At 43.8% G+C, this 14,436-nt stretch overlaps 1 protein-coding gene across 1 annotated transcript in view; it reads left to right on the forward strand.

The window, feature by feature from the left end:
- Nucleotides 1–14,068, forward strand: part of LOC126456068 (outer dynein arm-docking complex subunit 4-like) — a 136,685-nt gene extending 122,617 nt beyond the window's left edge. Inside the window, exons 6-7 of the mRNA XM_050091823.1 lie at nt 6,878–7,141; nt 13,920–14,068. Of these exons, the coding sequence (XP_049947780.1) occupies nt 6,878–7,141; nt 13,920–14,068 (413 nt within the window). The remainder of the gene's footprint in view (nt 1–6,877; nt 7,142–13,919) is intronic.
- Nucleotides 14,069–14,436: the final 368 nt, after the last annotated feature.

Consider the following 14,436-nt stretch of genomic DNA (forward strand, 5'->3'; position numbering starts at 1 on the left):
CGTCAGTGCAAATCATGCGTTTCCAGTCATTCATTGTCCAGTGGCGTTCCTCTTTACCCCGACTAAAGTGTCGCTTAACACAGAAGAAATGTGTGGCTCATGAGCAAGTGCTCGATCATTGTACCCCATTCTCTTTAAATCCCTACGCACACAACTGTGCTAGCTGGTCTGATGGTAGCATTTTTGAATTAACGAGTTATTCATTCCACTGATGTCAAGCTATTTTTTACAGCCATCCGTCGCAATGCTCGGCAATCCTTGCCTGTCAGTGCGTGAGGCCTGTCTAGTCTTGCTTCGGCTGTGGTTGTTCTTTCTCCTTCCCACTTCACAATTACATCAGCCTCAGAACGATTGAAATGTCCCTGACACTTTCTTAGTCAGGTGACGTCTAGTGACAAGTCCAAGTACGAAATCACTAAGCTCTCCTCACCAACCTGCCGGCCGCGGTGGTCTCGCGGTTCTAGGCGCTCAGTCCGGAGCCGCGCGACTGCTACGGTCGCAGGTTCGAATCCTGCCTCGGGCATGTATGTGTGTGATGTCCTTAGGTTAGTTAGGTTTAAGTAGTTCTAAGTTCTAGGGGACTGATGACCACTGATGTTAAGTCCCATAGCGCTCAGAGCCATTTTGAACCTCACCAACCCACTCTGCTGTTATAACGCTACACTTCCCGCGACCTGTTACACTAGCGAGTCTGCCTCTTGTGACATCTAGGGTCAGTTCTGTATTCGATAGGGCTGTCGAGATATTTTTGATCAGTGAGTCTCTGTAGACAAATCATCATTTCTGTGTTGTAGCACCGAAATAGCTCGCACCGACAGATAGGCAACCCAATAAACAGATTTCCAAAGTGACCATCCATCGCCCCTTCCCAGGCAATTCATGTCATGACTGTAATGAATTTCATTCATGTATTAATGTTCGTTACATCACAAACTGTGCCTATGCTGAGCACCTGTAGTGCGAGTTAAAGGCTTGGAGAGATAGTCCATCTCTTTTCTGTATATCTTTTAGCTGTAACACTGTCAACTTCTGAGATTCCAGAGGTACTTATGAATAACCCTGTATTGAATACTGGAGTACTTTCATACAGAAACTTATATCAGGCTGATATGTAAGCGCACAATGATGCTTTACAGAGAGATCAATGCGATTCCATGGCCTCCTTGAGACCTTTTGCGGTATCTCAGTAGTTACGCTTTGAAAGGCTTCCTCAACACTTCTGCGCAGTACTTGATTATCTTGAACCACCATTGAGCCGCATGGGACTTGATTATTTCCCATAGCGAGTTGTCTGAGATGGTGCGGTCCGGATTTTCCGGTAGCAATTTCAAAGGGTTTTAAGGCATTGCTTAAGCACGCCCAGTCCACTGGCCTCATAACTGTGCATCAAGACGCACATGCGTCTTACTATTAAAATGCGCAATCCATAATCCGCTTGTCTTAGACCTAAGATGTTAACCTCATGTCCAAATAAGAATTCCCATTCACATATCATTAAAAAAACATGATCGTAACAGAAATCAAGATGACATCCCAACCGATATCAAGCATGTGGTGAGTGTCTTTCCAACTCTTGCACGTAATAAGAACTTCCTCAGCTCGATACTCCATGCCATTCTTAAATAATTCACCGACAAACTTTGGTCTAAATCCTTTGATTGCGAAATATTTTTCTAAAGTGGTCGTAAACAGTTGAAAACGATACTTGAAGTACGGCTGCTCTCTTGCGAATGGATTTCGTTGGAGGCCGCTCACTGAGCGACGGCACCACAGGTTTCCAGCCGCGTTTTCTTACGTTAACAACGTAGCGTGTTTCTGACACTGACTGAAACAAAAGCACGTTCTCCCAATCAAGCTGGTTTGCTTTACCATTTGGGATCTTACCATGCGATATCTAAGCACACTCATTATCTCTGTCAATCTTGGCACTGTGTGTGGACATTTGCGCATCCCACACACGCCACACTCCTCATTAGTGTAACTGTGTCCGCTCATATCTGCCATTACTTCACGATGAAAACAAGGCAATAATCAGAACAGTTATTTTCGTCAGCTTCAAAGTAGGGATACCAATAAAACAGCCATTTATTTCCTCAACTGCACGAAGTCAAGATACATACTGGCACTTCTCACCGCCCTCTGCATCCACTCACGGAAATGTAAGATGATGCACCAGTCCCACTTTTACTGAACTTCGTGCTGACGTTAAAGTACCATTCTATTCGAAATTAAAGTTCGTCACCAGTGTCAATATGGGATGAATACACTGGCACGAATACACTCTTGTATTGCTTGTGGCATGAAAATAAAACAGTCTCTAAACGTCAACTCGAGTAATTTCTTGCCGTACCTGAAACACATGTGAGACAGTTCACGAACATAGTTGGCTGGAAGTGGATATGAAGTTATACATCTTCCTCTCGAATCCAAGAAATACTCTATAGGTGGAAAACTTCGGAACCTGGCAAGTCAGTCAAGGATGCGTGGATTCCTCAAGACGTCTGTGTTGAGAACTGCATTATGGGGTCTTGCATTATCCTGGTGGAATGTGGCATATGTTACGCTCGACAAGGAGGATAGAACAACGTGGCTTATCATTATTGCTATTATTGACAGCCTCCCTTCAACAGTTACCAAATCGGTCCTGCTGTCAGATCTCACAGCTCCCCACAGCATGATTCCTGGAGCTGGGAGGATGTGGCTCTCAAGAATTGCTGCTTCCTGTGATCTCTCACCAGATCGTTCAAGGGCACGTTAACGTGAATCTCGCTGCCTCAAGCAGTAATTTGACTTATCGCTTGACGTCTCACAGAATGCTACTCAGTGTCCCAATCGACTCTGGCACTTTATCATAAAAATCTGCGTCGGCTGATGTATGGTATCGGCTGTAAACGACTCACTGCATCTCGACATCTGGACCCAGCTTCCAGTAATCTGTTCCCAAAGATTCGTGGCGACACTCTGAACATAAAATCTGGGCGGATTTCAGCTGTTGTCATTCATTCAGAACCAGTCGAACAATCCTACGATATTGCCGTGGTGTAATCCTTCTGGAAGTACCGTGCCTACTGTTCTAGCTGCACCTTTGTACCCATCCCATCTAGTCGCCACTCGTTCTGCAGTCGGTGGACTGCAGTCGTTTGTCCGTGCGACTTGGCGGTATGATGTCCCTATGTCCCTCATGCCAGTGATTCGACCATTCTAACACCTGAAACAAGGCAATAAGCTGCACGTGCCTGTTCTCCAGTCATGTAGCGCTGCGATCCCCAGCTGAAACGTTCCAGTAATGTTGGACAAACCCGGCATCCAATATCCACTCACACCATTCTTCATCTGCAGAAACGATTTTTTTTCTGTATTGGAAACAAGCTCGCGTAACGACTAAATCGCAATCGACATATCCTACAGACATGTAAATAGTGGAGCATCAATTTGATAGCGTCCGATCTGTGTGTTCACGGTTCAGCACGTCCCATTTCAGCCAGTGTAACCTGGGTGTGTTACTTTTTCAGGACGTTCACGATAAATTATACCGGTCGACGGCGCTTTCGCTACTGTTTTACAGTCGTGGCGTAAGCGAACCCTTACAGAACTCTGCCGAAATAGGGTGCCTTGTGTTGTCTCTGTCACCTCGTCGTATAGCCGTTAACGCTGTTCCAGCAGCCAACACAAATTAATCATGACCATAATTATCATCCCCCCCCCCCCCTGCATCACACCGTAGTTTACTATTTTTCTCTGCACAAACAAGACCCGTCAATTCTTACTGAGACTACACTCAGTTTTACACAGTCAAGCGATTGTAGCGGTCTCTGAAGAACGTGGCCATGGCATACAGTGTATGTATTCAGTTATCTCATCTATGGATCCAAAATCATCTACCAGAAAGATGAAATGCGGTTTTCCCCTCTGGAATAGAGCAAAACTGTATATGAATTCAAGGTTGAAAAGATGTCCTCTCCAGGAGTTGTAACCTAAATAAACTGCATGGGGTGCAACACTGCGCAACATACAGTCGTAGCCGGCCGCGGTGGCCGAGCGGTTCTAGGCACTTCAGTCCGGAACCGCGCGACTGCTACGGACGCAGGTTCGAATCCTGCCTCGGGCATGGATGTGTGTGATGTCCTTAGGTTAGTTAGGTTTAAGTAGTTCTAAGTTCTAGGGGACTGATGACTTCAGATGTTAAGTCTGATAGTGCTCAGAGCCATTTGAACCATTTGAACCATACAGTCGTAGATTGATGAACTGTGCAGTACAGTTGGCATGGTTGCATAATAACGTCTCAAACTGAGGAGACAGGGGCCATCTTGGTTTAGTCCTAGGCTGTTAAGAGTTGTTTAACCAGTCAGTCATCTCATAGAACGATGTCTGCGAGTTGCACTTTACGCTAACTACAACAAAAATTAGCTTAAAAATCACATTTTTCAACTTGTGTTATGCCAGTCAAAATTAAAAAAAGGAAGCTGTGAAAATAATCCAATAAATCCATAACATTATAAAATGTTAACTTTTGTAAGATAAAGAAAGTGTTACAGATGGCATCAAAGTTGAATAAGCTTCCTAAGTTTTCAAAAATGATTCAAATGGCTCTCAGCACTATGCGACGCAACTGCTGAGGTCATAAGTCCCCTAGAACTTAGAACTACTTAAACCTAACTAACCTAAGGACAACACACACATCCATGCCCGAGGCAGGATTCGAACCTGCGACCGTAGCGGTCGCGCGGTTCCAGACTGTAGCGCCAGAACCGCTCGGCCACCAGCGGCCGGCTCCTAAGTTTTATTTCCTGTTTCTGCACACTGAGTAGTGATTAATCAGTAGTATTTTTGGGACTGATCGTTGTTTGTATCCAACAGGATTTCCTCAATCAACCTCGTTTTTTTTCTGTTTTAGCTTTTTTCATAATCAGTATCAAACTAACATTATTAGATCTGTTCGTATAGCATAAATCACTGTGCGCCAGCTTCCGAGACACAGGGGTGAACCAGAGCCGGATCTAATCCGCGTATAGGATTAACAACCCTGGGCTGCACATTTACTTGTCGTAAGTCGCCAGGGTACTGCACGAAAGTGAGAGACGTTAATGTGCCCCATATTTTCACCTTCTGTCTGTTAACAACATCGTTCACGAAAGTTGCTTTATTACTACAAATAAATTACTCGCCAAAATCATCCTCCCATACGCTGTTCCATGCGAGTAGAGGGCTGAAACGGATTCTGTCCTCGAGTTCCAAAGCTTGTAGCAACTCCAGTCAGCAGCGGTTCTGTTTCAATCTTGTCTGTAAGATCTTCCGAACGTCGTTTGTACAGTGACCAGCTCGCTTCTTGCTCTGTTTGGAGACTACTGCAAACTGTCACCAAATGGAGTTGGCACTTTGGTGCGTCCATGTGAAACCTGTTTCTGAAGTGTCGTTGTATTAGTGTAACAGATTGGCATGAATGAATTTCATGCAGAGCATACGCTTTCTTAGCACCTTTCCCACATATTTACTAACTGCTGCACTCTGGTAGAAGAAGCCGCAAACTTCTGCAACAAAACATGTGGCTGTTAAATTTCAAAATACTACGTCGAAAAGCACAGCTATAGTACATAATTGAACAAATCTGTAGTAACTGTGTATTATGTCACGCGCTTTAATACAGTGGTATGAACATAATCACGCATACACTGACTGAAATGGAAAGTGTTGCACCGTAAACACCAAACTGATACGACTGTTTTTTTTATGCCTTTGGGGATACGTTCCTTAAAATTTCATCCTTAGGTGGACTTATTTTCAGTACAGAAAAAGTCAGTCCTACAGATGAAGAATAACATAAGTACATGATGGCTATTGGGTCTGACTAACGTTACTGGAACTTTTCTGGTGGAGCTGACACTACGTCATGCAGTGGTTAAACACTGGACTCGCATTCGGGAGGACGACGGTTCAAACCCGCGTCCGGTCATCCTGATTTAGGTTTTCCGCAATTTCCCTAAATCGCTCCGGGCAAATGCCGGGATGGTTCCTTTCAAAGGGCACGGCCGACTTCCTTCCCCGTCCTTCCCTAATCCGATTAGACCGATGACCTCGCTGTCTGTTCTCCTTCCCCAAAACAACCCAACCCAACCACGTCATGCACAGAGGACGAGCACGTGCAGTTTACGGACTTTGAGAGAAGTGGAACTGTAGTGGGCGGCGAACGCGCCATGTACGGTACGCAAGCCTACATAGGACCACGATTTGCAGCTTTGGCATCAGCTTTCAGCGGGACTCAGCAGCAGAAACGTTTTCCTCAAGATCGTGGATAGATTGATTGCCGAAAGATCGAATCATGCCGATTTTAGGATGCGGCAGCAAACCCGAGGAACCTATCAAGTATTATTAGGTCGGGAAAGCCTACGAAGTCACATGGTAAACCCTGTTGTCAAACCTATGAAGTGGAAGGTACCAAACAGGATTTTCCAGTAGGATAATGCAAGACCGCACACTGTAGTTCACACCACAGATGCCTTGAGGAATGTACCGTTCATCGATTGACCTGCCCAGGCTCCTGATCAGTCAGCCAAACGTATACTAAGATACCAACCTCCACAGAGCACTATTCAAGAACTGAAACAGCATATGTTTGAAGTACTTTATGGCAAGAAATTCCTGAAGATGATATTCGGAGACTGTTTGCCACAATGAACACAGGGCTGTCTGTATTCGTGCTTGTCGGGGTTACACCTGTTTTTAAGTTGATGATCGATGTCAGTTTCAAAAGGAATGAACATGTCATTTAATACGCGGTATGTGGAGAGCAGTTCCACAAACTCTGATAAGAATCGGACTGGCGCTTCGCGGTGTAGCATCTCCCTTTCCCGTCAGTGTACTTTGTGTTGGTGACGTACAGGACAGGCGCTGACTGGCCCCGAAGCGAGACGGGCTCTGCGCTGCCAGTCGGCCCGGCGGCCGTCCGAGGAGGAGGCGAGCAGCGGGGGCGGCGGAGGCGGCAGCGGCGCCACCAGCACGGGGCCCGCCTCCAGGTCCGGCTCTGGGGCCAGCGGCGGGGGCGGCAGCCGGTCTAGGGAGCGCGCCAGGTCCCCCAGCGGCCGCCGCCTGCTGGGCGAGCTCTGCGTCGACAAGGAGTACCTGGAGCAGCTGCTGCAGAACCCCGGTCTGTGCGCCTCGGCCACACGCCGTCCGACACTTGTTTCAGTACAGTACAGCCGTATGGCGTTGTCCGTGTCTGCAGGGGGAATATTTATGGGGTGTACATTCAGAATTTTTGTCGCCGAATTACACCGACTGCTGGCTGGTGGAAGGTCTGTCCGTAAGCTCTCTGCAGATTTTAAATGCCATAACATCACTAATATCTACCGACCGTTTTGTACACACGTTTCGTAGGAGTCTTAACAATTTGCATTCGATAGCTGGAATGTACCTGGCTTAACCCTGTTGTTACCTTTGGATCAATACGAGCCGGAAAGTAGTTTGTTCTTCCATATAGTTTTTATATTTAAATACTAGCGCCAGACAGTGAATGACTTCGTATTACTGTACATTCTACGGAGAGGTTCACGATTCATGTTACACACTCCTAGAGATTGTAGAAGGGACTTAGTAGATCAAGTTTTACGTACAATCCTATGTCAGAAACGTCATCCAACGGCGCTACAGAGCGTCAAAGTTTAGGCGCCAGCGCCTGTAAATGTATGTACATACAGGATGATTCAGTAATGATGTTAGAACCTTTCTTGCATGATGGAGAAGGGGAAACGTATCAATCTGAGGTAAGTTTCCCTGTACCGGGCCGGCCGGAGTGGCCGAGCGGTTCTAGGCGCTACAGTCTTGAACCGCGCGACCGCTACGGTCGCAGATTCGAATTCTGCCTCGGGCATGGATGTGTGTGATTTCCTTAGTTAGGTTTAAGTAGTTCTAAGTTCTAGGGGACTGATGACCTTAGAAGTTAAGTCCCATAGTGCTCAGAGCCATTTGAACCATTTTTTTTCCCCTGTACCGGAAACGTACGAGTCGAAAGTTATAAGTTAAAACTGTTCTGATACTTCTGACAGTGGAATACGTGTAATGGTACTGTTGTTGCTAAGATTGTAGGGTAGCGAACTTTCAGAGGTGGCAGTACGGTCCAGAACAGAAAAAAATGTCCAGTAAACATTGGCTCTAAAATGCATAGCTGAAGATCTATGAGCAGTTGTTCAATAGGGGAGATGTTTTTCACAGTAGCGAAGATGAACCAGTACTCATAGCTCCTCATATACGCATATTAGAGCCCATGTTTACTGCACTTTTTTTCTCGTTTTGCTCCATATAACACCCCTGGAAGTTGCCTAGGCTACAATCTTAGGAACAACACTACCAGTACATGTATCCCACTTTCAGAAGCATCAGAGGGGTTTAGCTTATGACGTTCGACTCGTTTGTTTCCGGTAAAGCTACCCTTACCCCAGATTGATACATTTATCCTTCCCCACCATCCTAGAAAGTATGTAACGTCATTACGGAATCACCCTGTATATACTTACATTTACAGGCGCCGTAGCGATCTTGAATGTCGTTCCGTATATGAGTTCCTAGGTAAAACATGATCTACTAAGTCCCCTCTACAACCTCTAGAAGGGCGTAACTAGAATTCTGAAATACTCTGCATATAGCTTAAAATTCAAATGAAAAAATAGGGCCTGTATGACTCAACTGTTTAAGGATTCACAACATGTGTCAAATGCTAGTGGTAAAATTTTATTTCTGTGTCTTTCAGACATATGCACGTTTTTATAGTTGAAATTTGAAAAGTTAAACAACAAAGCTGCTCGCTCTTTATGTTCAAACTATCAAAGCTACTAGTAATGTTTCTTCAACTGCTGTTTGTTGCATTCCCGAAGCTATTTTACTCAATAATGCTTCAGTGGCGTTTCTAAATGGTTTCCTTGTACGCCAAAGTGAATCTGTTCCGAAAAACTTCAAATTGTAGTTTTGTCACACTTTGAAATATTTTTAGCTACGAACTTCTTTTGTTTTTATTTCCCGGTACTATTTTTGTTCATTCTTTTGGAAGATAAAATATTAAGCACTCATAAGCGTTCGCCATGTCGTAGGAACTTTATTATTACCGTAAAATAAACACAGTTAGTTTCAAAACTGAATAACAGGGTAAATTATGCAGATTGTCATACACAAATTTTATCTACAAGTGGGCATTGCTCGAAATGCATATACTTTCAACGGATTGACTTAGAGTACACACCGACGCTACCGAATGCATCCAGTATTTCTCTCATAAATAAGGCCAAAATATTTTGTTTCCCGTACACTGTGTCACGACATTAATCAACACATAAAGCATCTGTTACTTCTATGATAACTGTCATTAGATCTTTCTAGTACTAATTTACGAAACATAACTTTTCCTCTTTTAACGAATTTCAAGTTGCAACAGCAACAGTTCAGCGCAATTGCTGTTACTAATAAATAAATGTGTGAAAACAGGGCAAATATTTGTTCGGTCATAGCGTAAAATTTAAACAACGCCGTTATGCCAAATTCGTGTGACTATTTTGGTTTCATGTTGACGACACGTGCAGTACGCTACGCCCTCTCCATAGATATTCCCTCCCTATGATTATTTGCAAGGAGGACTGATGGACAGTTATGCACGATCCCCCTGATAGGTATGAACTAGCTACGACAGAGTTGCCATTCTTCAGTCAATTTGTTATACAGTGTGGTCAGTGGCAGTCTGAAAAGCTTGTAAGGGTGTTGCAGGGTATGTTGTGCTGAGAAGTAACTGTCAAGAAAAAAATTCGGTACGCTGGGCCGTTTCCGAGTCAATTAGCATTCAAGTTTGGCAATCAGGCTGTTCCGAGGGCAGATTCAAGCGGCTCACCAGACACAATTTGTGTTGGTTGTACTCATACGTAGATGATGGCGCACGAGACAGCTCACCTTTCGGCTCGTGTTCGATCCTTACTAACGCCCCATGTCCAGTTTCTGTATCGCTCTCTTGTTCGCTTTTAGGAAAACAAATGAAAGATACGTTTGACGACACCGTCTCTGCCGGGCCGCAGAATTTGCGCGCGCAACGGCCAGATTTACTAACTTCCCTATTAACTCGGAAACGGCCGAACGTATTGAATTTTTTTGTTAATTATTTCTCAGCAAAACGTACACTGCAACACCCTTAAAAGTTTATCACGCTGTTTCTGACCGCCTGTGTAACATTTCTTCATTAACATAAAATATTTAAAGAAGATAAAAAACAAAAGATGATAGTGATCTGATGTAAGTTCTATACTGCTTGTCAATAAATTTGAATCAAACGATAAATTTACTTTTTGTGCGTGTACAGCGTAATAGGAAAACTAGATGATTAAATTGGTATGTGATTTGTGGTTGTACGGCTTGCAAACTTTTGTACACAGAGCTGCCACCTCTGGCATCAACGACAGTTCCAACCCAGCCAAACTGAGCATGGATAAAAGGTACAAGTGTGTCATTCCATGCTAATTGAACGCAATGCCCGAGTTCATCAGTCGCAGTAGCTGCTGTGAGTTGGCGTGCGCGGGTCTTAGAACACCTCTCCGTGTGAATATTGTCTTGCTGTAGACTAGCCCATTTCACGAATCAGTGTACAGTACGTGGCAAGACCATGCGATGTTACATGGTCGAACGAACAACATGTCTTCTGGGCCGCTAATCGCATAGGGCCACTGAAATCGTGCTGCTGTCATGAGCCAAACCTCAATTGGTCCTGATGTTCGAATATTCGATATCAGTTCTCGGAAACACCAAGCATGTGTTAGAAATGGGTTTCTGAATTGCCCAACTCTACCTGGGAAACCTCAAGGGATAAAACTTTGATCTGTAATGGATGCGTAATACTGCGACTGTGATTAATGAAGATTTTTCAGAATTTACTGCAACCAGTCAACTTTTATGAAGGTTTAATTTTTATTTTTCTATGGCGGTTTCAGGCTGCCTGACGGCTCATCTTCAGACGGTACATACACGCATTTCCTCAGAAAACCCCTTTCATTCGCAGTGCTACCCACAATTCTCTCTCTCTTTGCAGATACTCAGACAAACCCCAACACCATCCTCCCAAACGCCACATAACTTAATATTATGATTAAATGAAGCCATCAACATTCTACATTCTGATATCAAGTTCACAATCAATATATAATGTGTGTTAAGCGAGACTATACCTGTTAATCGTAATTCCAGTACCAAGAAATATATACAAGTAGGAGTATCATCTTGAACTCTAGTTTTAGAGCTTTTATAAATACCTTATATTAATTATGTAATAATGAATACATGTTACCTTTATAATAATGAATGTAATTTAAATCGATAAAATTAATGTGCAACTTTCGAAAATGCGAGAGTTGAGCAAAGAAAATATCTCCTACAACACAAAATTTTGAACATTAGCTTTAGTCAGATTCTTTGGTTTGTTTACATCCTGTAGTGGATGGAGTTGCCTGTGGCACAGTTTGTGTAGAGTTGTGTAGTCTACATAGTATAATCTATTTCTTTGAAAGTGACTTACGCACGAAGATAAAATTCATGGATGCTAATACCGGCAGTCTCTCCAAGCGACCTTATGATGTAAGTAATTCCTGATATCCCACCACATTCAGTGCTTACTTGGTACGATTCTTCTGACTTGCCACAGCCACATAACGATTTGATAATGCTACAAAGAATCACTGTAGAAGCTAAGTCACGTGTAAAGTGCTTCAAAAGTACACTTTCTGTGGCCAGCCACAGCTAGTTATCAGTCTTCTTATGGTGAACGTCTACGACACAGCTCATCAGCATGCATTTAGTAGAAAACGCTACATTCTGTAGATTTACTAACCTCCTGTTTCTCAACAACAGAAATTTGTGTAATTTTCAAATTTGTATTAAAGTTATCGTATTGGATCAGTTTCCCAGTTTCGCATAGAATCTCGTATTACTTTTTCTCGTGACATGACGAAGACTCCAAAGCCATTGAGATAACAAATTCTGTCTCCACAATCTCAAATGAAAGTAGCACCATACTAAGGAAATAAGCATAGGGGAGCAGATGCAGGAATTCTGCACCACTGTTCGTAGCAAGGTCCTAGTAAAGTTGGTTTGCCGTTGCCTTCCTCTGGCCTGATACGAGGAGTCAAGTGTGTATCTTTGTCGTGTGCATGACTATGATGTGTGCGCGTGCAGTGCAGTGTAGATTTTCTGTTGTTATGGACGAACAGAAGGGAGAAGGTGAAATTCAGGCCCGGCACATAACCTGGAATAGCATCATGGGGACGCCAACCTTAAGACCTCTTCCGACAGACAGATCACCATCATCGGTACCACAAGCCCTCTCTTCATGAGAAATTGCAGGGAAGTTTGGAATTTAATCCAGGATATTGGCGCAGTCCGCAGCTTGTGGTCTCGCGGTAGCGTTCTCGCTTCCCGAGCATAGGGTCCCCGGTTCGATTCCCGGCGGGGTCAGGGATTTTCACCTGCCTTGAGATGACTGGGTGTTGTGTGGTCTTCATCACCATCATTCATCCCCCAATGTCAAACCACCTCCACTAGGACCTTGCTTACAAGGGAACCTCCCCATCGCACCCTCCTCAGATTTAGTTATAAGTTGGCACAGTGGATAGGCCTTGAAAAACTGAACACAGATCAATTGAGAAAACAGGAAGAAGTTGTGTGGAACTGTGAAAAAATAAGCAAAATATACAAACTGAGTAGGTCATGTGAAGATATGCAACATCAAGGAGACTTGGACTGCAGGAGCGCCGTGGTCTCGTGGTAACGTGAGCAGATGTGGAACGAAAGGTCCTTGGTTCAAATCTTCCATCGAGTGACAAATTTAATTTTTTATTTTCAGTTTATGTGACAAACTCTTATGTTTTCACCACTTTTTTGGGAGTGATTATCACATCCACAAGAAAACCTAAATCGGGAAAGGTAGAAAAATCTTTTTACCCATTCGCCAAATGTACAAGTTAGGTGGGTCGACAACATATTCCTGTCATGTGACGCACATGCCGTCACCAGTGTCGTATAGAATGTATCAGATGTGTTTTCCTGTGGAGGAATCGGTTGACCTATGACCTTGCGATCAAATGTTTTCGGTTCCCATTGGAGAGGCACGTCCTTTCGTCTACTAATCGCACGGTTTTGCGATGCGGGCCCCAAACACAGACACTAAACTTATTACAGTGAACAGAGACGTCAATGAACGAACGGACAGATAATAACTATGCAAAAATAAAGAAAGTAAAATTTTCACTCGAGGGAAGACTTGAACCACGGACTTCTCGTCCTACACCTGCTCACGGTACCACGGGACCACGGCGCTCTTGACCTCACATGATCCATGATGTTGCCTATGTGACCCATGGACTACTCAGTTTGTATATTTTGCTTATTTTTTCACAGTTCCACACAACTTCTTCCTGTTTTCTCAATTGATCTGTGTTCAGTTTATCAAGGCCTATCCACTGTGCCAACTTATAACTAAATCTGAGGGGGGTGCGATGGGGAGGTTCCCTTGTTAGTACGGCGGTGCGGGTCTCCCTCATCGTTCCCTACTCTCTGTCAAGAAGAAATGACATGATGAACATAATATTGGTTCAAAGTCTGGTGATCAGGAACTTAACGCCACCGCCTCTTCTCTCCTAGCCGGCCAAACACTGGCAGTGAAAAGTTTCCACAACCAGGATTTGAACCGGCTTATCTCCGAGTCGAGAGCCACCGCACAGGCGGCGTTAGCGACTTGGGCTGCGGAGGCGCGTCTCTCCACATTTTGCGCTTTTAAAATCAAACACAATAATTTTGATACACAAAGGCTATCACACGACAGATGTTTCGAACGTACAGACGGAGTCGGTCCTAATTTTTCCTATTACGAAAGTTTCAACGAATTAACGTAAGCTTTTATTTTGCAGATATAAACAGTCTGCAGCCGAACGGTGCCAACATCATAGCTGCTGAAGCTGAGGAGGCGGTCTCGTTTCTAAAAACGCGGCAGGAGTTCTGGCGACAACAGTACCCAATCAGCATTAACGCATCGAAACTGAAGACACACAGAAACTAGCCTATGTTTTCAACAATCTTAACATATCTCTCCAGTGCAAAAGAAACAAAATTATTGGATTACTAAATGAATTAACAAATAAGTCAAATTTGTCATACAATTTTCATCAATAAATTTAATATCCATGTTGAATATACCTGGCACTATCAACTTTCATGACTCTATGTTTATCACCTCGCTACCTGAAAAACATGGTTCCCTTTCTGTGTAATTGTCACCACTATGCAAGTGTTTACGAAGACGATAAGGGTTTGTTGAATGCAACTACCAATAAAAGATATAAAACAAATATTGTCGATGTACAGCGCATACAGAAAAACTCTGAGTGATTAATGAAACATCTCCTACTTTCTTACCAGATCATGTAA

Source organism: Schistocerca serialis, chromosome 2 (assembly GCF_023864345.2).
Source record: "Schistocerca serialis cubense isolate TAMUIC-IGC-003099 chromosome 2, iqSchSeri2.2, whole genome shotgun sequence".
In the NCBI taxonomy this organism is placed as follows: domain Eukaryota; kingdom Metazoa; phylum Arthropoda; class Insecta; order Orthoptera; family Acrididae; genus Schistocerca; species Schistocerca serialis.